At 44.3% G+C, this 22400-nt stretch overlaps 1 protein-coding gene across 1 annotated transcript in view; it reads right to left on the bottom strand.

Moving 5' to 3' along the window:
• LOC134077320 (beta-1,4-galactosyltransferase 1-like) overlaps positions 1-21421 on the bottom strand; it is a 33314-nt gene extending 11893 nt beyond the window's left edge. The window contains exon 1 of the mRNA XM_062532859.1: positions 21166-21421. Coding sequence (XP_062388843.1) covers positions 21166-21421 — 256 coding nt within the window. The remainder of the gene's footprint in view (positions 1-21165) is intronic.
• Positions 21422-22400: the final 979 nt, after the last annotated feature.

Here is a 22400-nt window from a genome sequence, read left to right as displayed (position 1 = left end):
CCTCGGGTGTGGCTTAGGGACTCTATAGCGCCACCTAGTGCATTGTCTGTTGTGGTTGACACATACATTCACGAAAATGAACCAAATTTGGTTGGCATATGTGTTATTGCTATAGCTATTCAGAGAGAGTGCTCTGGTCAAGGGTGTCTTAGGGACTGTATAGCGCCACCTAGCGCATTGTGTGTTGTGGTTGACACACACATTCACGAAAATTAACCAAATTTGGTGGGCTTGTGCGTTATTGCTATTGATAGTCAGAGATAGAGCTCTGGCCTAGGGTGTGGCTTAGGGACTCTACAGCGCCACCTAGAGTGTTGTCTTTTGTGGTTGACACATACATTCAGGAAAATTGACCAAATTTGGTGGGCATGTGTGTTGCTCATGCACATGCTCACCAACACGCACATGTTGCTTTGTTAGATTCCGAAATGTCACAGGTCTCCGCACCGCAGGTGCTCGGGCCCGCCATCGCCGCTTGCGGCTATATTTATTATTCTTATTATAGTATTTTCCTCTTACCGGACATGTTTTGCCCTTTTTCACCAACTTGGCATGCTCTAAAACTCTTGAAATTTGGCAGCTACCTGTGGAATTGATGCTTCTACTCAAAGACAGAGCTCTGGCCACGGGTGTGGCTCAGGGACTCTATAGCGCCACCTAGCGCGGTTTCTGTTGTGTTTGACACATACATGCACGAAAATGGACCAAATTTGGTGGGCATATGTATTGTATTCATCTGAACAACTTTTACATTGACACTACACAGTGAATCTTACAAGAATTTGAGTTATGATTATGATTATGATTTTTGCACATCACGTATTTTGAAACACTTCTCCTAGACGGTTTATCGAAATCATGTCATATCAGCACTAAAATGATCTTGAGGGGTTGCCCGAGAGGAATTGCGACCAGATTTTTGAATTTCAAAAGTATATCGAAATGGCGAAGGTTTGAATTATGGTGTTTTATTAAGAAACAGGAAGTTGGTGTTATAGGCAGAAAAAAGGTTATGAATTGGATGTAATTTGGCAGCTACATGTGGAATTGCTTCTGCTAGTCAGAGACAGAGCTCTGGCCTAAGGTGTGGCTTTGGGACTCTATAGCGCCACCTAGCAGCACGTTATCTGTTGTGGTTGACACAAACATTCACGAAAATGAACCAAATTTGGTGGACTTTTGTGTTATTGCTATGGATAGTCAGAGACAGAACTTTGGCATAGGGTGTGGCGTAGGGACTCTATAGCGCCACCTAGTGCGTTGTCTGTTGTGGTTGACACATACATTCACGAAAATGAACCAAATTTGGTGGACTTGTGTGTTATTGCTATCGGTAGTCAGAGACAGAGCTTTGGCCTAGGGTGTGGCTTAAGGACTCTATAGCGCCACCTAGCGCATTGTCTGTTGTGGTTGACACAAACATTCACGAAAATGAACCAAATTTGGTGTGCTTGTGTGTTATTGCTATCGTTATTCAGAGACAGAGCTCTGGCCGAGGGTGTGGCTTAGGGACTCTATAGCGCCACCTAGTGTGTTACCTGTTGTGGTTGACATACATTCACGAAAATGAATCAAATTTGGTGAGCTTGTTTGTTATTACTGCCGCTAGTCAGAAACAGAGCTCTGGCTTAGGGTGTGGCTTAGGGACTATAGCGCCACCTAGCAGATTGTGTGTTGTTGACGCATACATTCAGGAAAATGAACCAAATTTGGTGGGCATGTGTGTTATTGCTATAGCTATTCAGAGACAGCGCTTTGGCCAAGGGTGTCTTAGAGACTGTATAGCGCCACCTAGCGCATTGTCTGTTGTGGTTGACACACTCATTCACGAAAATGAACCAAATTTGGTGGGCTTGTGCGTTATTGCTATCGATAGTCACAGATAGAGCTCTGGCCTAGGGTGTGGCTTAGGGACTCTATAGCGCCACCTAGCGTGTTGTCTGTTGTGGTTGACACATACATTCAGGAAAATTGACCAAATTTGGTGGGCATGTGTGTTGCTCATGCACATGCCCACCAACACGCACATGTTGCTTTGTTAGATTCCGAAATTTCACAGGTCTCCGCACCGCAGGTGCTCGGGCCCGCCATCGCCGCTTGCGGCTATATTTAGGGCCCGAGCACCGAGGTGCGGCCACTGAAAGTGGCTGCACCGTAGGTGCAAGGCCCTATTGTTTTTGCTCAGATTATTAGGGCCCGAGCACCGAGGTGCGGCCACTGAAAGTGGCTGCACCGTAGGTGCAAGGCCCTATTGTTTTTGCTCAGATTATTATTATTATTATTCTTATTATAGTATTTTCCTCTTACCGGACATGTTTTGCCCTTTTTCAGCAACTTGGCATGCTCTAAAACTCTTGAAATTTGGCAGCTACCTGTGGAATTGATGCCTCTACTGAGAGACAGACCTCTGGCCTAGGGTGTGGCTCAGGGACTCTATAGCGCCACCTAGCGCGCCGTCTATTGTGGTTGACACATACATTCACGGAAATGAGCCAAATTTGGTGGACATGTGTGTTGTATAAATCTGAACAAGTTTTACATTGAAACTATATAGTGAATCTTATAAGAATTTGAGTTATGATTATGATTATGATTTTTGCACATCACGTATTTTGAAACACTTCTCCTAGACGGTTTATCGAAATCATGTCATATAAGCACTAAAATGATCTTGAGGGGTTGCCCGAGAGGAATTGCGACCAGATTTTTGAATTTCAAAAGTATATTGAAATGGCGAACGTTTGAATTATGGCGTTTTATTAATAAACAGGAAGTTGGTGTTATAGGCAGAAAAAAGGTTATGAATTGGATGTAATTTGGCAGCTACATGTGGAATTGCTTCTGCTAGTCAGAGACAGAGCTCTGGCCTAAGGTGTGGCTTTGAAACTCTATAGCGCCACCTAGCAGCACGTTATCTGTTGTGGTTGACACAAACATTCACGAAAATGAACCAAATTTGGTGGACTTGTGTGTTATTGCTATGGCTAGTCAGAGACAGAGCTTTGGTCTAGGGTGTGGCGTAGGGACTCTATAGCGCCACCTAGTGCGTTGTCTGTTGTGGTTGACACATACATTCACGAAAATGAACCAAATTTGGTGGGCTTGTGTGTTATTGCTATGGCTAGTCAGAGACAGAGCTTTGGCCTAGGGTGTGGCGTAGGGACTCTATAGCGCCACCTAGTGGGTTGTCTATTGTGGTTGACACATACATTCACAAAAATGAACCAAATTTGGTGGGCTTGTGTGTTATTGCAATCGGTAGTCAGAAACAGACCTCTGACCTAAGGTGTGGCTTTGGGACTCTATAGCGCCACCTTGCAGCACGTTATCTGTTGTGGTTGACACAAACATTCACGAAAATGAACCAAATTTGGTGGACTTGTGTGTTATTGCTATGGCTAGTCAGAGACAGAGCTTTGGTCTAGGGTGTGGCGTAGGGACTCTATAGCGCCACCTAATGCGTTGTCTGTTGTGGTTGACACATACATTCACGAAAATGAACCAAATTTGGTGGGCTTGTGTGTTATTGCTATGGCTAGTCAGAGACAGAGCTTTGGCCTAGGGTGTCGCGTAGGGACTCTATAGCGCCACCTAGTGGGTTGTCTGTTGTGGTTGACACATACATTCAGGAAAATTGACCAAATTTGGTGGGCATGTGTGTTGCTCATGCACATGCCCACCAACAGGCACATGTTGCTTTGTTAGATTCCGAAATTTCACAGGTCTCCGCACCGCAGGTGCTCGGGCCCGCCATCGCCGCTTGCGGCTATATTTATTATTATTATTCTTATTATAGTATTTTCCTCTTACCGGACATGTTTTGCCCTTTTTCACCAACTTGGCATGCTCTAAAACTATTGAAATTTGGCAGCTACCTGTGGAATTGATGCCTCTACTGAGAGACAGACCTCTGGCCTAGGGTGTGGCTCAGGGACTCTATAGCGCCACCTAGCGCGCCGTCTATTGTGGTTGACACATACATTCACGGAAATGAACCAAATTTGGTGGACATGTGTGTTGTATAAATCTGAACAAGTTTTACATTGAAACTATATAGTGAATCTTATAAGAATTTGAGTTATGATTATGATTATGATTTTTGCACATCACGTATTTTGAAACACTTCTCCTAGACGGTTTATCGAAATCATGTCATATAAGCACTAAAATGATCTTGAGGGGTTGCCCGAGAGGAATTGCGACCAGATTTTTGAATTTCAAAAGTATATCGAAATGGCGAAGGTTTGAATTATGGCGTTTTATTAAGAAACAGGAAGTTGGTGTTATAGGCAGAAAAAAGGTTATGAATTGGATGTAATTTGGCAGCTACATGTGGAATTGCTTTTGCTAGTCAGAGACAGAGCTCTGGCCTAAGGTGTGGCTTTGAGACTCTATAGCGCCACCTAGCAGCACGTTATCTGTTGTGGTTGACACAAACATTCACGAAAATGAACCAAATTTGGTGGACTTGTGTGTTATTGCTATGGCTAGTCAGAGACAGAGCTTTGGTCTAGGGTGTGGCGTAGGGACTCTATAGCGCCACCTAGTGCGTTGTCTGTTGTGGTTGACACATACATTCACGAAAATGAACCAAATTTGGTGGGCTTGTGTGTTATTGCTATGGCTAGTCAGAGACAGAGCTTTGGCCTAGGGTGTGGTGTAGGGACTCTATAGCGCCACCTAGTGGGTTGTCTGTTGTGGTTGACACATACATTCAGGAAAATTGACCAAATTTGGTGGGCATGTGTGTTGCTCATGCACATGCCCACCAACAGGCACATGTTGCTTTGTTAGATTCCGAAATTTCACAGGTCTCCGCACCGCAGGTGCTCGGGCCCGCCATCGCCGCTTGCGGCTATATTTATTATTATGTCTGTGGAATCTTCTTACAGGTCATGTTTGGCCTTTTTTCACCAACTTGGCATGCTCTAAAACTCTTGAAATTTGGCAGTTAGATGTGGAATTGGTAACGCTACTCGGAGACAGAGCTCTGGCCAAGGGTGTGGCTCAGGGACTCTATAGCGCCACCTACCGCGCTGTCTGTTGTGGTTGACACGTGCATGCACGAAAATGAACCAAATTTGGTTGGCATGTGTGTTCTATTAATTTGAACAACTTTTACATTTACACTCTATAGTAAATATTAGAAGGATTTGAGTTATGATTATGATTATGATTTTTGCACATCATGTATTTTGAAACACTTCTCCTAGACGGTTTATCGAAATCATGTCATATCAGCACTAAAATGATCTTGAGGGGTTGCCCAAGAGGAATTGCGAACAGATTTTTGAATTTCAAAAGTATATCGAAATGGCGAAGGTTTGAATTATGGCGTTTTATTAAGAAACAGGAAGTTGGTGTTATAGGCAGAAAAAAGGCTATGAATTGGATGTAATTTGGCAGCTACATGTGGAATTGCTTCTGCTAGTCAGAGACAGAGCTTTGGCCTAGGGTGTGGCTTTGGAACTCTATAGCGCCACCTAGCACATAGTCTGTTGTGGTTGACACATACATTGATGAAAATGAACCAAATTTGGTGTGCTTGTGTGTTATCGCTATCGCTAGTCAGAGACAGAGCTCTGGCCTAAGGTGTGGCTTCGGGACTCTATAGCGCCACCTAGCAGCATGTTATCTGTTGTGGTTGACACAAACATTCACGAAAATGAACCAAATTTGGTGGACTTGTGTCTTATTGCTATGGCTAGTCAGAGACAGAGCTTTGGCCTAGGGTGTGGCATAGGGACTATATAGCATCACCTAGTGCGTTGTCTGTTGTGGTTGACACATACATTCACGAAAATGAACCAAATTTGGTGGACTTGTGTGTTATTGCTATCGGTAGTCAGAGACAGAGCTTTGGCCTAGGGTGTGGCTTAAGGACTCTATAGCGCCACCTAGCGCATTGTCTGTTGTGGTTGACACAAACATTCACGAAAATTAACCAAATTTGGTGGGCTCGTGTGTTATTGTTTTTGCTAGTTAGAGACAGAGCTCCTGACTAGGGTGTGGCTTAAGGACTCTATAGCGCCACCTAGCACATTGTCTGTTGTGGTTGACACAAACATTCACAAAAATGAACCAAATTTGGTGGGCATGTGTTTTGTTATAGCTATTCAGAGACAGAGCTCTGGCCGAGGGTGTGGCTTAGGGACTCTATAGCGCCACCTAGTGTGTTACCTGTTGTGGTTGACATACATTCACGAAAATGAATCAAATTTGGTGAGCTTGTTTGTTATTACTGTCGCTAGTCAGAAACAGAGCTCTGGCCTAGAGTGTGGCTTAGGGACTATAGCGCCACCTAGCAGATTGTGTGTTGTTGTTGACGCATACATTCAGGAAAATGAACCAAATTTGGTGGGCATGTGTGTTATTGCTATAGCTATTCAGAGACAGCGCTTTGGCCAAGGGTGTCTTAGAGACTGTATAGCGCCACCTAGCGCATTGTCTGCTGTGGTTGACACACTCATTCACGAAAATGAACCAAATTTGGTGGGCTTGTGCGTTATTGCTATCGATAGTCACAGATAGAGCTCTGGCCTAGGGTGTGGCTCAGGGACTCTATAGCGCCACCTAGCGTGTTGTCTGTTGTGGTTGACACATACATTCAGGAAAATTGACCAAATTTGGTGGGCATGTGTGTTGCTCATGCACATGCCCACCACCACGCACATGTTGCTTTGTTAGATTCCGAAATTTCACAGGTCTCCGCACCGCAGGTGCTCGGGCCCGCCATCGCCGCTTGCGGCTATATTTAGGGCCCGAGCACCGAGGTGCGGCCACTGAAAGTGGCTGCACCGTAGGTGCAAGGCCCTATTGTTTCTGCTCAGATTATTATTATTATTATTAGGGCCCGAGCACCGAGGTGCGGCCACTGAAAGTGGCTGCACCGTAGGTGCAAGGCCCTATTGTTTTTGCTCAGATTATTCTTATTATTATTATTATAGTATAATTATCTTACCAGTAACATTTTTCACCAACTTGGCATGCTCTAAAACTCTTGCAATTTAGCTGGCATATGTAGAATTGCATTTGATACTCAGACACAGAGCTGTGGCCTAGGGTGTGGCTCAGGGACTCTATAGCGCCACCTAGCGCGCCGTCTACTGTGGTTGACACATACATTCACGGAAATGAACCAAATTTGGTGGACATGTGTGTTGTATTATTCTGAACAAGTTTTACATTCAAACTATATAGTGAATCTTAGAAGAATTTGAGTTATGATTATGATTATGATTTTTGCACATCACGTATTTTGAAATACTTCTCCTAGACGGTTTATCGAAATCATGTCATATAAGCACTAAAATGATCTTGAGGGGTTGCCCGAGAGGAATTGCGACCAGATTTTTGAATTTTTGAAGTATATTGAAATGGCGAAGGTTTGAATTATGGCGTTTTATTAAGAAACAGGAAGTTGGTGTTATAGGCAGAAAAAAGGTTAGGAATTGTCTGTAATTTGGCAGCTACATGTGGAATTGCTTCTGCTAGTCAGAGACAGGGCTCTGGCCTAAGGTGTGGCTTTGGGACTCTATAGCGCCACCTAGCAGCACGTTATCTGTTGTGGTTGACACAAACATTCACGAAAATGAACCAAATTTGGTGGACTTGTGTGTTATTGCTGTGGCTAGTCAGAGACAGAGCTTTGGCCTAGGGTGTGGCATAGGGACTCTATAGCGCCACCTAGCAGCACGTAATCTGTTGTGGTTGACACAAACATTCACGAAAATGAACCAAATTTGGTGGGCATGTGTGTTATTGCTATTGCTAGTCAGAGACAGAGCTCTAGCCAAGGGTGTGGCTTAGGGAATCTATAGCGCCACCTAGCAGCACGTTATCTGTTGTGGTTGACACAAACATTCACGAAAATGAACCAAATTTGGTGGGCTTGTGTGTTATTGCTATTGCTAGTCAGAGACAGAGCTCTAGCCAAGGGTGTGGCTTAGGGACTCTATAGCGCCACCTAGCATATAGGCTGTTGTAGTTGTCACATACATTCACGAAAATTAATCAAATGTGGTGGGCTTGTGTGTTATTGCTACCACTAGTCAGAGACAGAGCTCTGGCCTAGAGTGTGGCTTAGGGACTCTAGAGCGCCACCTAGCGCATTGTCTGTTGTGGTTGACACATACATTCACGAAAATGAACCAAATTTGGTGGGCATGTGTGTTATTGCTATTGCTAGTCAGTGACAGAGCTCTAGCCAAGGGTGTGGCTTAGGGACTCTATAGCGCCACCTAGCATATAGGCTGTTGTAGTTGTCACATACATTCACGAAAATTAATCAAATGTGGTGGGCTTGTGTGTTATTGCTACCACTAGTCAGAGACAGAGCTCTGGCCGAGGGTGTGGCTTAGGGACTCTATAGTGCCACCTATCGCATTGTCTGTTGTGGTTGATACATCCACGAAAATGAACCACATTTGGTGGGCATGTGTGTTATTACTACTGCTAGTCAGGGATAGAGCTCTGGCATAGAGTGTGGCTTAGGGACTCTATAGCGCCACCTAGCACATTGTCTATTATGGTTGACACATTCACAAAAATGAACCACATTTGGTGGGCATGAGTGTTATTGCTACAGCTGGTCAGGGATAGAGCTCTGGCCTATGGTGTGGCTTAGAGACTCTATAGCGCCACCTAGCACATTGTCTATTATTGTTGACACCTACATTCACGACAATTAGGTACACTTGTGTGTTATTGCTGCCACTAGTCATAGACCGAGCTCTAGCCAAGGGTGTGGCTTAGGGACTCTATAGCGCCACCTAGCATATAGGCTGTTGTAGTTGTCACATACATTCACGAAAATTAATCAAATGTGGTGGGCTTGTGTGTTATTGCTACCACTAGTCAGAGACAGAGCTCTGGCCTAGAGTGTGGCTTAGGGACTCTAGAGCGCCACCTAGCGCATTGTCTGTTGTGGTTGACACATACATTCACGAAAATGAACCAAATTTGGTGAGCATGTGTGTTATTGCTATTGCTAGTCAGTGACAGAGCTCTAGCCAAGGGTGTGGCTTAGGGACTCTATAGCGCCACCTAGCATATAGGCTGTTGTAGTTGTCACATACATTCACGAAAATTAATCAAATGTGGTGGGCTTGTGTGTTATTGCTACCACTAGTCAGAGACAGAGCTCTGGCCGAGGGTGTGGCTTAGGGACTCTATAGTGCCACCTATCGCATTGTCTGTTGTGGTTGATACATCCACGAAAATGAACCACATTTGGTGGGCATGTGTGTTATTACTACTGCTAGTCAGGGATAGAGCTCTGGCATAGAGTGTGGCTTAGGGACTCTATGGCGCCACCTAGCACATTGTCTATTATGGTTGACACATTCACGAAAATGAACCACATTTGGTGGGCATGAGTGTTATTGCTACAGCTGGTCAGGGATAGAGCTCTGGCCTATGGTGTGGCTTAGAGACTCTATAGCGCCACCTAGCACATTGTCTATTATTGTTGACACCTACATTCACGACAATTAGGTACACTTGTGTGTTATTGCTGCCACTAGTCATAGACCGAGCTCTAGCCAAGGGTGTGGCTTAGGGACTCTATAGCGCCACCTAGCATATAGGCTGTTGTAGTTGTCACATACATTCACGAAAATTAATCAAATGTGGTGGGCTTGTGTGTTATTGCTACCACTAGTCAGAGACAGAGCTCTGGCCTAGAGTGTGGCTTAGGGACTCTAGAGCGCCACCTAGCGCATTGTCTGTTGTGGTTGACACATACATTCACGAAAATGAACCAAATTTGGTGGGCATGTGTGTTATTGCTATTGCTAGTCAGTGACAGAGCTCTAGCCAAGGGTGTGGCTTAGGGACTCTATAGCGCCACCTAGCATATAGGCTGTTGTAGTTGTCACATACATTCACGAAAATTAATCAAATGTGGTGGGCTTGTGTGTTATTGCTACCACTAGTCAGAGACAGAGCTCTGGCCGAGGGTGTGGCTTAGGGACTCTATAGTGCCACCTATCGCATTGTCTGTTGTGGTTGATACATCCACGAAAATGAACCACATTTGGTGGGCATGTGTGTTATTACTACTGCTAGTCAGGGATAGAGCTCTGGCATAGAGTGTGGCTTAGGGACTCTATGGCGCCACCTAGCACATTGTCTATTATGGTTGACACATTCACGAAAATGAACCACATTTGGTGGGCATGAGTGTTATTGCTACAGCTGGTCAGGGATAGAGCTCTGGCCTATGGTGTGGCTTAGAGACTCTATAGCGCCACCTAGCACATTGTCTATTATTGTTGACACCTACATTCACGACAATTAGGTACACTTGTGTGTTATTGCTGCCACTAGTCATAGACCGAGCTCTAGCCTTGGGTGTGGCTTTGGGACTCTATAGCGCCACCTAGCTTGTTGTCTGTTGTGGTTGACACATACATTGATGAAAATTAACAAAATTTGGTGGGCATGTGTGTTGCTCATGCGCATGCCCACCAACAAGTACGTGTTGCTTTGTTAGATTCCGAATATGTCACGGGTCCGCACCGCAGGTGCTCGGGCCCGCCATCGCCGCTTGCGGCTATATTTAGGGCCCGAGCACCGAGGTGCGGCCGCTGAAGCAGCGGCTGCACCGTAGGTGCAAGGCCCTATTGTTTTTGCTCAGATTATTATTATTAGGGCCCGAGCACCGAGGTGCGGCCGCTGTAGCAGCGGCTGCACCGTAGGTGCAAGGCCCTATTGCTTCTGCTCAGATTATTATTATTATTATTATTATTATTATTATTATGTCTGTGGAATCCTCTTACAGGTCATGTTTGGCCTTTTTTCACCAACTTGGCATGCTCTAAAACTCTTGAAATTTGGCAGTAAGATGTGGAATCGGTAACGCTACTCAGAGACAGAGCTCTGGCCAAGGGTGTGGTTCAGGGACTCTATAGCGCCACCTACCGCGCTGTCTGTTGTGGTTGACACGTGCATGCACGAAAATGAACCAAATTTGGTAGGCAGATGTGTTGCATGAATCTGAACAACTTTTACATTTACACTACATAGTGAATCTTAAACAAATTTGAGTTATGATTATGATTATGATTTTTGCACATCATGTATTTTGAAACACTTCTCCTAGACGGTTTATCGAAATCATGTCATATCAGCACTAAAATGATCTTGAGGGGTTGCCCGAGAGGAATTGCGACCAGATTTTTGAATTTCAAAAGTATATCGAAATGGCGAAGGTTTGAATTATGGCGTTTTATTAAGAAACAGGAAGTTGGTGTTATAGGCAGAAAAAAGGCTATGAATTGGATGTAATTTGGCAGCTACATGTGGAATTGCTTCTGCTAGTCAGAGACAGAGCTCTGGCCTAAGGTGTGGCTTTGGGACTCTATAGCGCCACCTAGCAGCACGTTATCTGTTGTGGTTGACACAAACATTCACGAAAATGAACCAAATTTGGTGGTATTGTGTGTTATTGCTATGGCTAGTCAGAGACAGAGCTTTGGCATAGGGTGTGTCGTAGGGACTCTATAGCGCCACCTAGTGCGTTGTCTGTTGTGGTTGACACAAACATTCACGAAAATGAACCAAATTTGGTGGGCTTGTGCATTATTGCTATCGATAGTCAGAGATAGAGCTCTGGCCTAGGGTGTGGCTTAGGGACTCTATAGCGCCACCTAGCGCATTGTCTGTTGTGGTTGACACGTACATTCACCCAAAGGAACCAAATTTGGTGGGCATGTATGTTATTGCTATAGTTATTCAGAGACAGAGCTCTGGCCTCGGGTGTGGCTTAAGGACTCTATAGCGCCACCTAGTGCATTGTCTGTTGTGGTTGACACACACATTCACGAAAATGAACCAAATTTGGTGGGCTTGTGCGTTATTGCTATCGATAGTCAGAGATAGAGCTCTGCCCTAGGGTGTGGCTTAGGGACTCTATAGCGCCACCTAGCGCATTGTCTGTGTACGTTCACCCAAATTAACCAAATTTGGTGGGCATGTGTGTTATTGCTATAGTTATTCAGAGACAGAGCTTTGGCCTCGGGTGTGGCTTAGGGACTCTATAGCGCCACCTAGTGCATTGTCTGTTGTGGTTGAGACATACATTCACAAAAATGAACCAAATTTGGTTGGCATGTGTTATTGCTATAGCTACTCAGAGACAGCACTCTGGCCAAGGGTGTCTTCGGGACTGTATAACACCACCTAGCGCATTGTCTGTTGTGGTTGACACACACATTCACGAAAATGAACCAAATTTGGTGGGCTTGTGCGTTATTGCTATCGATAGTCAGAGATAGAGCTCTGGCCTAGGGTGTGGCTTAGGAACTCTATAGCGCCACCTAGCGTGTTGTCTTTTGTGGTTGACACATACATTCAGGAAAATTGACCAAATTTGGTGGGCATGTGTGTTGCTCATGCACATGCCCACCAACACGCACATGTTGCTTTGTTACATTCCGAAATGTCACATGTCTCCGCACCGCAGGTGCTCGGGCCCGCCATCGCCGCTTGCGGCTATATTTATTCGTATTCTTTCATCCTCTTACCCCGTGCGCCCTTTTTTCACCAACTTAGCATGCTCCAAAACTCTTGTATTTTGGCAGCTACATGTGGAGTTACTGTGGCTACTCAGTGACAGAGCTCTGGCCTAGGGTGTGGCTCAGGGACTCTATAGCGCCACCTATCGCGCTGTCTGTTGTGGTTGACACATGCATTCACGAAAACTGCCCAGATTTGGTGGGCATGTGTGTTCAATTAATCTAAACAACTTTTACATTTACACTCTATAGTAAATATAAAAAGAATTTGAGTTATGGTTATGATTATGATTTTTGCACATCATGTATTTTGAAACACTTCTCCTAGACGGTTTATCGAAATCATGTCATTTCAGCAGTAAAATGATCTTGAGGGGTTGCCCAAGAGAAATTGCGACCAGATTTTTGAATTTCAAAAGTATATTGAAATGGCGAAGGTTTGAATTATGGCGACTTATTAAAGAAACAGGAAGTTTGTGTTATAGGCAGAAAAAAGGTAATAATTTGGATGCAATTTCGCAGCTACATGTGGAATTGCTACTGCTAGTCAGAGACAGGTCTTTGACCTGAGGTGTGGCTTTGGGACTCTATAGCGCCACCTAGCAGCGAGTTGTCCGTCGTGGTTGACACAAACTTTCACGAAAATGAACCAAATTTGGTGGGCTTGTTTGTTATTGCTATTGCTAGTCAGAGACAGAGCTCTGGCCTAGGGTGTGGCTTAGAGACTCTATATCGCCACCTAGCAGATTGTGTGTTGTGGTGGAAGCATACATTCACGAAAATGAATCAAATTTGGTGATTTTGTGTGTTATTGCTGCCGCTACTGAAAGATAGTGCTCTGGCCTAGGGTGTGGCTCAAGGACTCTACAGCGCCACCTAGTGTGTTGTCTGTTGTGGTTGACGTGTACATTCACAAAAATGAACCAAATTTAGTGGAGTTCTTTCGTATTGCCATCGCTAGTCAGAGACGGAGCTTAGGCCTAGGGTGTGGCTTAGGGACTCTATAGCGCCACGTAGCGTGTTGTCTGTTATGGTTGACACATACATTCACGTAAATTAACCAAATTTAGTGGGCATGTGTGTTGCTCATGCACATGCACACCAACCCACACATGTTGCTTTGTTAGATTCCGAAATGTCACGGGTCCGCACCGCAGGTGCTCGGGCCCGCCATCGCCGCTTGCGGCTATATTTATTAGGGCCCGAGCACCGAGGTGCGGCCACTGAAAGTGGCTGCACCGTAGGTGCAAGGCCCTATTGTTTCTGCTCAGATTATTATTATTATTATTATTATTATTATTATTATTATTATTATTCTTTTTCCGTCTTACCTGTTTTTTTTTTTTCACCAATTTGGCATGCTCTAAAACTCTTGTAATTTGGCAGCCATTTGTAGAATTGCAATCGAAACTCAGAGACAGAGCTTTGGCCCAGGGTGTGGCTCAGGGACTCTATAGCGCCACCTAGCGCGGTTTCCGTTGTGTTTGACACATACATACACGAAAATGAACCAAATTTGGTGGACATGTGTTATGTATGAATCTGAACAATTTTTACATTTACACTCTATAGTAAATATTCAAAGAATTTGAGTTATGGTTATGATTATGAATTTTGCACATCATGTATTTTGAAATACTTCTCCTAGACGGTTTATCGAAATTATGTCATTTAAGCACTAAAATGATCTTGAGGGGTTGCCCGAGAGGAATTGCGACCAGATTTTTGAATTTCAAAAGTATATTGAAATGGCGAAGGTTTGAATCTAGGTGTCTTATAAAAGAAACAAAAAGTTGGTGTTATAGGCAGAAAACAGTGACTAATTTGGATGAAATTTGATGGAGTATTAGTTAGTGTGTTTGTAGTGACAGTCATATACAAAGTTTTGAATTTGGTGTTGTTTGTGATTTTTAAAAGCGCATTAATGATTGTGGTGGACACAGTTTTAGCTAAAATATTTTGAAGCGAGTTGATGAATAATAATAATCATATTAACCTATGCTGCAATTTTGACTTTAACCATATTAACAGAAAGTGAGTTATTTAGGTTTTCTTATGAGGATGGCTCTGTGTTACGATCTTTTCTCATCCGCGCCTTCATGTTGGTCCTGTTACACACACACAGAACCACATTTAACCGCACACACATTACACACGCGCAAGCTTTCCAGAGAGTTACGCACACACATGGCATCCCCCTTGACCCCTCTGCCTCCCTCCCTCTCTCTCTTTCTATCTCTCTCTCTATCTTAGCCCCATGCCCCCCCCCTCCCTCATTTGCATACCGACCCCCCACACACTCTCTCACCCATCCCCCATGCCTCTCTGGTGGTGGTAAGAAGGCCAACAGATGATAACCCAACTTGAGGATGAGAGAAGGCACCACAATCCTGCAACTTATTTGCCATGTGTGTGTGTGACAACACCTTGGTTAATAGATCTTAAACTTTCCTTAATATTAGACAATGATTAAAGAAGGCTTAAGAACGCTCTGTCGGGTTGTCTGTTGTGGTTGACACATACATTCACAAAAATGAACCAAATTTGATGGGCTTGTGTGTTATTGCTATCTCTAGTCAGAGACAGAGCTCTTGCCTCGGGTGTGGCTTAGGGACTCTATAGCGCCACCTAGCGCATTGCCTGTTGTGGTTGACACGTACATTCACGAAAATTAACCAAATTTTATGGGCTTGTGTGTTATTCCTATTGCTAGTCAGAGACAGAGCTCTGGCCAAAGGTCTGACTTAGGGACTCTATAGCGCCACCTAGAGCATTGTTTGTTGTGGTTGACACAAACATTCACAAAAATGAACCAAATTTGGTGGGCTTGTGTGTTATTGCTGCCGCTAGATAAAAACAGAGCTCTTGCCTCGGGTGTGGCTTAGGGACTCTATAGCGCCACCTAGCGCATTGCCTGTTGTGGTTGACACGTACATTCACGAAAATTAACCAAATTTTATGGGCTTGTGTGTTATTCCTATTGCTAGTCAGAGACAGGGCTCTGGCCAAAGGTCTGACTTAGGGACTCTATAGCGCCACCTAGAGCATTGTTTGTTGTGGCTGACACAAACATTGACAAAAATGAACCACATTTGGTGGGCTTGAGTGTTATTGCTGCCGCAAGATAAAGACAGAGCTCTGGCCTCGGGTGTGGCTTAGGGACTCCATAGCGCCACCTAGCGCATTGTCTGTTGTGGTTGACACGTACATTCACGAAAATTAACCAAATTTGGTGGGCATATTTGCTACAGCTATTCAGAGACAGAGCTCTGGCCGAGGGTGTGGCTTAGGGACTCTATAACGCCACCTAGTGTGTTACCTGTTGTGGTTGACATATACATTCACGAAAATGAATCAAATTTGGTGAGCTTGTGTGTTATTACTGCCGCAAGTCAGAAACAGAGCTCTGGCCTAGGGTGTGGCTTAGGGACTCTATAGCGCCACCTAGCGCATTGTCTGTTGTGGTTGATACATTCACGAAAATGAGCCACATTTGGTGGGCATGTGTGTTATTGCTACCGCTAGTCAGGGATAGAGCTCTGGCCTAGGGTGTGGCTTAGGGACTCTATAGCGCCACCTAGCACATTGTCTGTTGTGGTTGACACATACATTGATGAAAATGAACCACATTTGGTGGGCTTCTGTGTTATTGCTATCGCTAGACAGAGACAGAGCTCTGGTCTAGGGTGTAGCTTAGGGATTCTATAGCGCCACCTAGTGCATAGTTTGTTGAGGTTGACACATACATTCATGAAAATGAACCAAATTTGGTGGACTTGTGCGTCATTGCTATCGTTAGTCAGAGACAGAGCTCTGGCATAGGGTGCGGCTTAGGGACTCTATAGCGCCACATAGCATGTTGTCTGTTGTGATTGAAACATATATTCACAAAAAATAACCAAATTTAGTGGGCTTGTGTGTTGCTCAGGCACATGGCCACCAACCCACACATGTTGCTTTGTTAGATCCCGAAATGTCACACGTCCGCACCGCAGGTGCTCGGGCCCGCCATCGCCGCTTGCGGCTATATTTATTAGGGCCCGAGCACCGAGGTGCGGCCACTGAAAGTGGCTGCACCGTAGGTGCAAGGCCCTATTGTTTTTGATCAGATTCTTCTTATTATTCTCTCTTCGTCTTAGCACGTGCGGCCTTTTTACACCAACTTGGCATGCTCCAAAACTCTTGTAATTTGGCAGCTACATGTGGAATTACAGTCGCTACTCAGAGACAGAGCTGTGGCCTAGGGTGTGGCTCAGGGACTCTGTAGCGCCACCTATTGAGCTGTCTGTTGTGGTTGACATATACATGCACGGAAATGAACCAAATTTGGTGGGCATGTGTGTTCTATTAATCTGAACAACTTTTACATTGCGACTACATAGTGAATCTTAGACAAATTTGAGTTATGATTATTATTATGAATTTTGCACATCATGTATTTTGAAACACTTCTCCTAGACGGTTTATCGAAATCATGTCATATGAGCACTAAAATGATCTTGCGGGGTTGCCCGAGAGGAATTGCGAACAGATTTTTGAATTTTTGAAGTATATTGAAATGGCGAAGGTTTGAATTATGGCGTTTTATTAAGAAACAGGAAGTTGGTGTTATAGGCAGAAAAAAGGTTATGAATTGGATGTAATTTGGCAGCTACATGTGGAATTGCTTCTGCTAGTCAGAGACAGAGCTCTGGCCTAAGGTGTGGCTTCGGGACTCTATAGCGCCACCTAGCAGCATGTTATCTGTTGTGGTTGACACAAACATTCACGAAAATGAACCAAATTTGGTGGACTTGTGTGTTATTGCTACTACTTATCAAAGACAGAGCTTTGGCCTAGGGTGTGGCTTAGGATCTCTATAGCGCCACCTAGCACATTGTCTGTTGTGGTTGACACATATATTGATGAAAATGAACCAAATTTGGTGTGCTTGTGTGTTATTGCTATCGCTAGTCAGAGACAGAGCTCTGGCCTAAGATGTGGCTTCGGAACTCTATAGCGCCACCTAGCAGCATGTTATCTGTTGTGGTTGACACAAACATTAACGAAAATGAACCAAATTTGGTGGACTTGTGTGTTATTGCTATGGCTAGTCAGAGACAGAGCTTGGCCTAGGGTGTGGCTTAATGACTCTATAGCGCCACCTAGCGCATTGTCTGTTGTGGTTGACACAAACATTCACGAAAATTAACCAAATTTGGTGGGCTTGTGTGTTATTGCAATCTCAAGTCAGAGACAGAGCTCTGGCCTAGGGTATGGCTTAAGGACTCTATAGCGCCACCACATTGTCTATTGTGGTTGACACATTCACAAAAATGAACCAAATTTGGTGGACTTGTGTGTTATTGCTATGGCTAGTCAGAGACAGAGCTTTGGCATAGGGTGTGGCGTAGGGACTCTATAGCGCCACCTAGTGTGTTGTCTCTTGTGGTTGACACAAACATTCACCAAAATGAACCAAATTTGGTGGGCATGTGTGTTATTGCTAAAGTTATTCAGAGACAGAGCTCTGGCCTCGGGTGTGGCTTAGGGACTCTATAGCGCCACCTAGTGCATTGTCTGTTGTGGTTGACACATACATTCACGAAAATGAACCAAATTTGGTTGTCATATGTGTTATTGCTATAGCTATTCAGAGACAGCGCTCTGGCCAAGGGTGTCTTAGGGACTGTATAGCGCCACCTAGCGCATTGTCTGTTGTGGTTGACACACACATTCACGAAAATGAACCAAATTTGGTGGGCTTGTGCGTTATTGCTATCGATAGTCAGAGATAGAGCTCTGGCCTAGGGTGTGGCTTAGGGACTCTATAGCGCCACCTAGAGCATTGTCTGTTGTGGTTGACACGTACATTCACCCAAATGAACCAAATTTGGTGGGCATGTGTGTTATTGCTATAGTTATTCAGAGACAGAGCTCTGGCCTCGGGTGTGGCTTAGGGACTGTATAGCGCCACCTAGCGCATTGTCTGTTGTGGTTGACACACACATTCACGAAAATGAGCCAAATTTGGTGGGCTTGTGCGTTATTGCTATCGATAGTCAGAGATAGAGCTCTGGCCTAGGGTGTGGCTTAGGGACTCTATAGCGCCACCTAGCGTGTTGTCTGTTGTGGTTGACACATACATTCAGGAAAATTGACCAAATTTGGTGGGCATGTGTGTTGCTCATGCACATGCCCACCAACACGCACATGTTGCTTTGTTAGATTCCGAAATGTCACAGGTCTCCGCACCGCAGGTGCTCGGGCCCGCCATCGCCGCTTGCGGCTATATTTATTATTATTATTATTATTCTTTTTCCGTCTTACCTGTTTTTTTTTTTTCACCAACTTGGCATGCTCTAAAACTCTTGTAATTTGGCAGCCATTTGTAGAATTGCAATCGAAACTCAGAGACAGAGCTTTGGCCTAGGGTGTGGCTCAGGGACTCTATAGCGCCACCTAGCGCGGTTTCTGTTGTGTTTGACACATACATGCACGAAAATGAACCAAATTTGGTGGGCATATGTGTTGTATTAATCTGAACAACTGTTACATTTAAACAATATAGTAAATCTTAGAAGAATTTGAGTTATGATTATGATTATGATTTTTGCACATCACGTATTTTGAAACACTTCTCTTCGACGGTGTATCGAAATCATGTCATATAAGCAGTAAAATGATCTTGAGGGGTTGCCCGAGAGGAATTGCGACCAGATTTTTGAATTTCAAAAGTATATCGAAATGGCGAAGGTTTGAATTATGGCGTTTTATTAAGAAACAGGAAGTTGGTGTTATAGGCAGAAAAAAGGTTTTGAATTGGATGTAATTTGGAAGCTACATGTGGAATTGCTTCTGCTAGTCAGAGACAGAGCTCTGGCCTAAGGTGTGGCTTTGGGACTCTATAGCGCCACCTAGCAGCATGTTATCTGTTGTGGTTGACACAAACATTCACGAAAATGAACCAAATTTGGTGGACTTGTGTGTTATTGCTATAGCTAGTCAGAGACAGAGTTTTGGCATAGGGTGTGGTGTAGAGACTCTATAGCGCCACCTAGTTCGTTGTCTGTTGTGGTTGACACAAACATTCACGAAAGTTAACCAAATTTGGTGGGCTTGTGTGTTATTGCTATCGGTAGTCAGAGACAGAGCTCTGGCCTAGAGTGTGGCTTAGGGACTCTAGAGCGCCACCTAAAGCATTGTCTGTTGTGGTTGACACGTACATTCACAAAAATGAACCAAATTTGGTGGGCATGTGGGTTATTGCTAAAGTTATTCAGAGACAGAGCTCTGGCCTCAGGTGTGGCTTAGGGACTCTATAGCGCCACCTAGTGCATTGTCTGTTGTGGTTGACACAAACATTCACGAAAATTAACCAAATTTGGTGGGCTCGTGTGTTATTGTTTTTGCTAGTCAAAGACAGAGCTCTGGCCAAGGGTGTGGCTTAAGGACTCAATAACGCCATCTAGCGCATTGTCTGTTGTGGTTGACACGTACAGTACATTCACAAAAATGAACCAAATTTGGTGGGCATGTGTTTTGTTCTAGCTATTCAGAGACAGTGCTCTGGCCGAGGGTGTGGCTTAGGGACTCTATAGCGCCACCTAGTGTGTTACCTGTTGTGGTTGACATACATTCACGAAAATGAATCAAATTTGGTGAGCTTGTTTGTTATTACTGCCGCTAGTCAGAAACAGAGCTCTGGCCTAGGGTGTGGCTTAGGGACTATAGCGCCACCTAGCAGATTGTGTGTTGTTGTTGACGCATACATTCAGGAAAATGAACCAAATTTGGTGGGCATGTGTGTTATTGCTATAGCTATTCAGAGACAGCGCTTTGGCCAAGGGTGTCTTAGAGACTGTATAGCGCCACCTAGCGCATTGTCTGTTGTGGTTGACACACTCATTCACGAAAATGAACCAAATTTGGTGGGCTTGTGCGTTATTGCTATCGATAGTCACAGATAGAGCTCTGGCCTAGGGTGTGGCTTAGGGACTCTATAGCGCCACCTAGCGTGTTGTCTGTTGTGGTTGACACATACATTCAGGAAAATTGACCAAATTTGGTGGGCATGTGTGTTGCTCATGCACATGCCCACCAACACGCACATGTTGCTTTGTTACATTCCGAAATTTCATAGGTCTCCGCACCGCAGGTGCTCGGGCCCGCCATCGCCGCTTGCGGCTATATTTTTCATTGTTGTTGTATGGTAATTGCACAGTAATTGTCAACTTGTACATTAATTGTTTGTAACATGTGGTTTAAAAATATTATTACCATGAAATTGCATACATATTACCATAACATTACCCACTTATTACCGATCTGTAATGTAAAGTGTTACCACCCTCTCTTTATTGTCTGTTCCTCTGGTATTCACGCTTACAGGGGAGCTACCTGTACACCAGGTGCATAACTGAAGTGTTCCGTTCGTGTTGTGTCTGCTGTAACAAGTAGCTTCCGCTATAATTAATGGAGGTAGCTATACACCAGATGTGATAACAATGTGTACATTTAAAAAACAGTCCAGACCAGTCTTCTAAAATGCTTTTTTTGTTTGTTTGTTTGTTTGTTTTTTTTACACATCACAAACATAACGATTTGAGGACACAACATAATATAAGTTGAGAGTCAGAAATAGCCTACATTATAAATAATTACTTACCCAAGTGTGAAGGGATTTCGGGACACAAGTCCATTTCTGCTTCTGTCACATTCGTGGGTGCGACCAAATTCGTGGGTGCGACCATATTCGTCTTGGGTGCGACCATAGCTAGGTGTGCCGGCCTGGAGCTAGTGGCAAACAGCCGGCCATCCTTAAAGAACAGCACGTAGATCATGGCCAGAGTAAGATTGACGGCGCCAAGACAAAACAGCGAGGTGCAGGTGGCACCTTTCAGGTTACAGGGCCAGACACTCATGATCAACTGCTGCTTTGTAATGGTTAAGACAAGCCGTCTGTGAAAGTCTACGCAGGAGCAACGGCACACAGAAGTAACATATCTGACCTGGTTTGCACCTGGTGCACTTTGCCCCTGTATTCACAACCCTGCTGCGCATGTGCATTTGGATGTGATAACGACTGTATCTTTATGGGATATGGAAGTAGCAATTAAATAAAAAAACAAACAGTTCCTTGTGTGGTTGGAGATGTCTGACAGCATTTTAGGCCGTAAGCCAGAGGCAGTAAAGCAGCAGTGAAGCCAATAAATGTATTCAGCGTATGAATTAAAACACAGGGCACACAAATTAAATAGATGAAATGATTAAAGGAACACTTCACCGTTTTTTCATATTAAACTATGTTATTCCCCTAACTAAGACGAGTTGATACATACCTCTCACGTTTCAATGCGTGCACTCACTGGCTCTGACGCGCTAGCCCAATGCATTCATTAGGATCCAAACAGAGATGAAGTTAGAAGCGACCAAACACCTCCATGTTTTCCCTATTGAAAAACAGTTGCACGAGTAGTCACACGACCAAGTATGGTGAGACAAAATAAAACGTGGCGCATTTCTAAGCAGGTAAGAGGGATAACTATATTGTGTGGCGCAGTAATATCCTCACTCCTGCACTTTCAGTTTCACTTTGGAGTGAGGATATTACTGCGCAGAGTTTAAGTAAGTGCTCCCAATATTATTCCGCCACTCAATATAGTTATCTCTTTTATTTTACCTGCTTAGAAATGCACCATGTTTTATTTTGTCTCACCATACTTGGTCGTGTGACTACTTGTGTAACTGTAGTTCAAGTTTTGTCCTCTGCCTTCAAGTGGCTACGGTGATCTTCGGTAGGTGAAGATGGCACACTATGATCTTTGCTACCCCAGAGCTAACTTACAATGCAACTTGCCATAGGCAGTTAGCTTCAATTAACACCCGGAGCTCCTTATATGG

This window comes from Sardina pilchardus, chromosome 1, assembly GCF_963854185.1.
Source record: "Sardina pilchardus chromosome 1, fSarPil1.1, whole genome shotgun sequence".
NCBI lineage: Eukaryota > Metazoa > Chordata > Actinopteri > Clupeiformes > Clupeidae > Sardina > Sardina pilchardus.
Note: the sequence above shows the minus strand (reverse complement) of the source record. Positions and strands in the feature narration are given on the sequence as shown.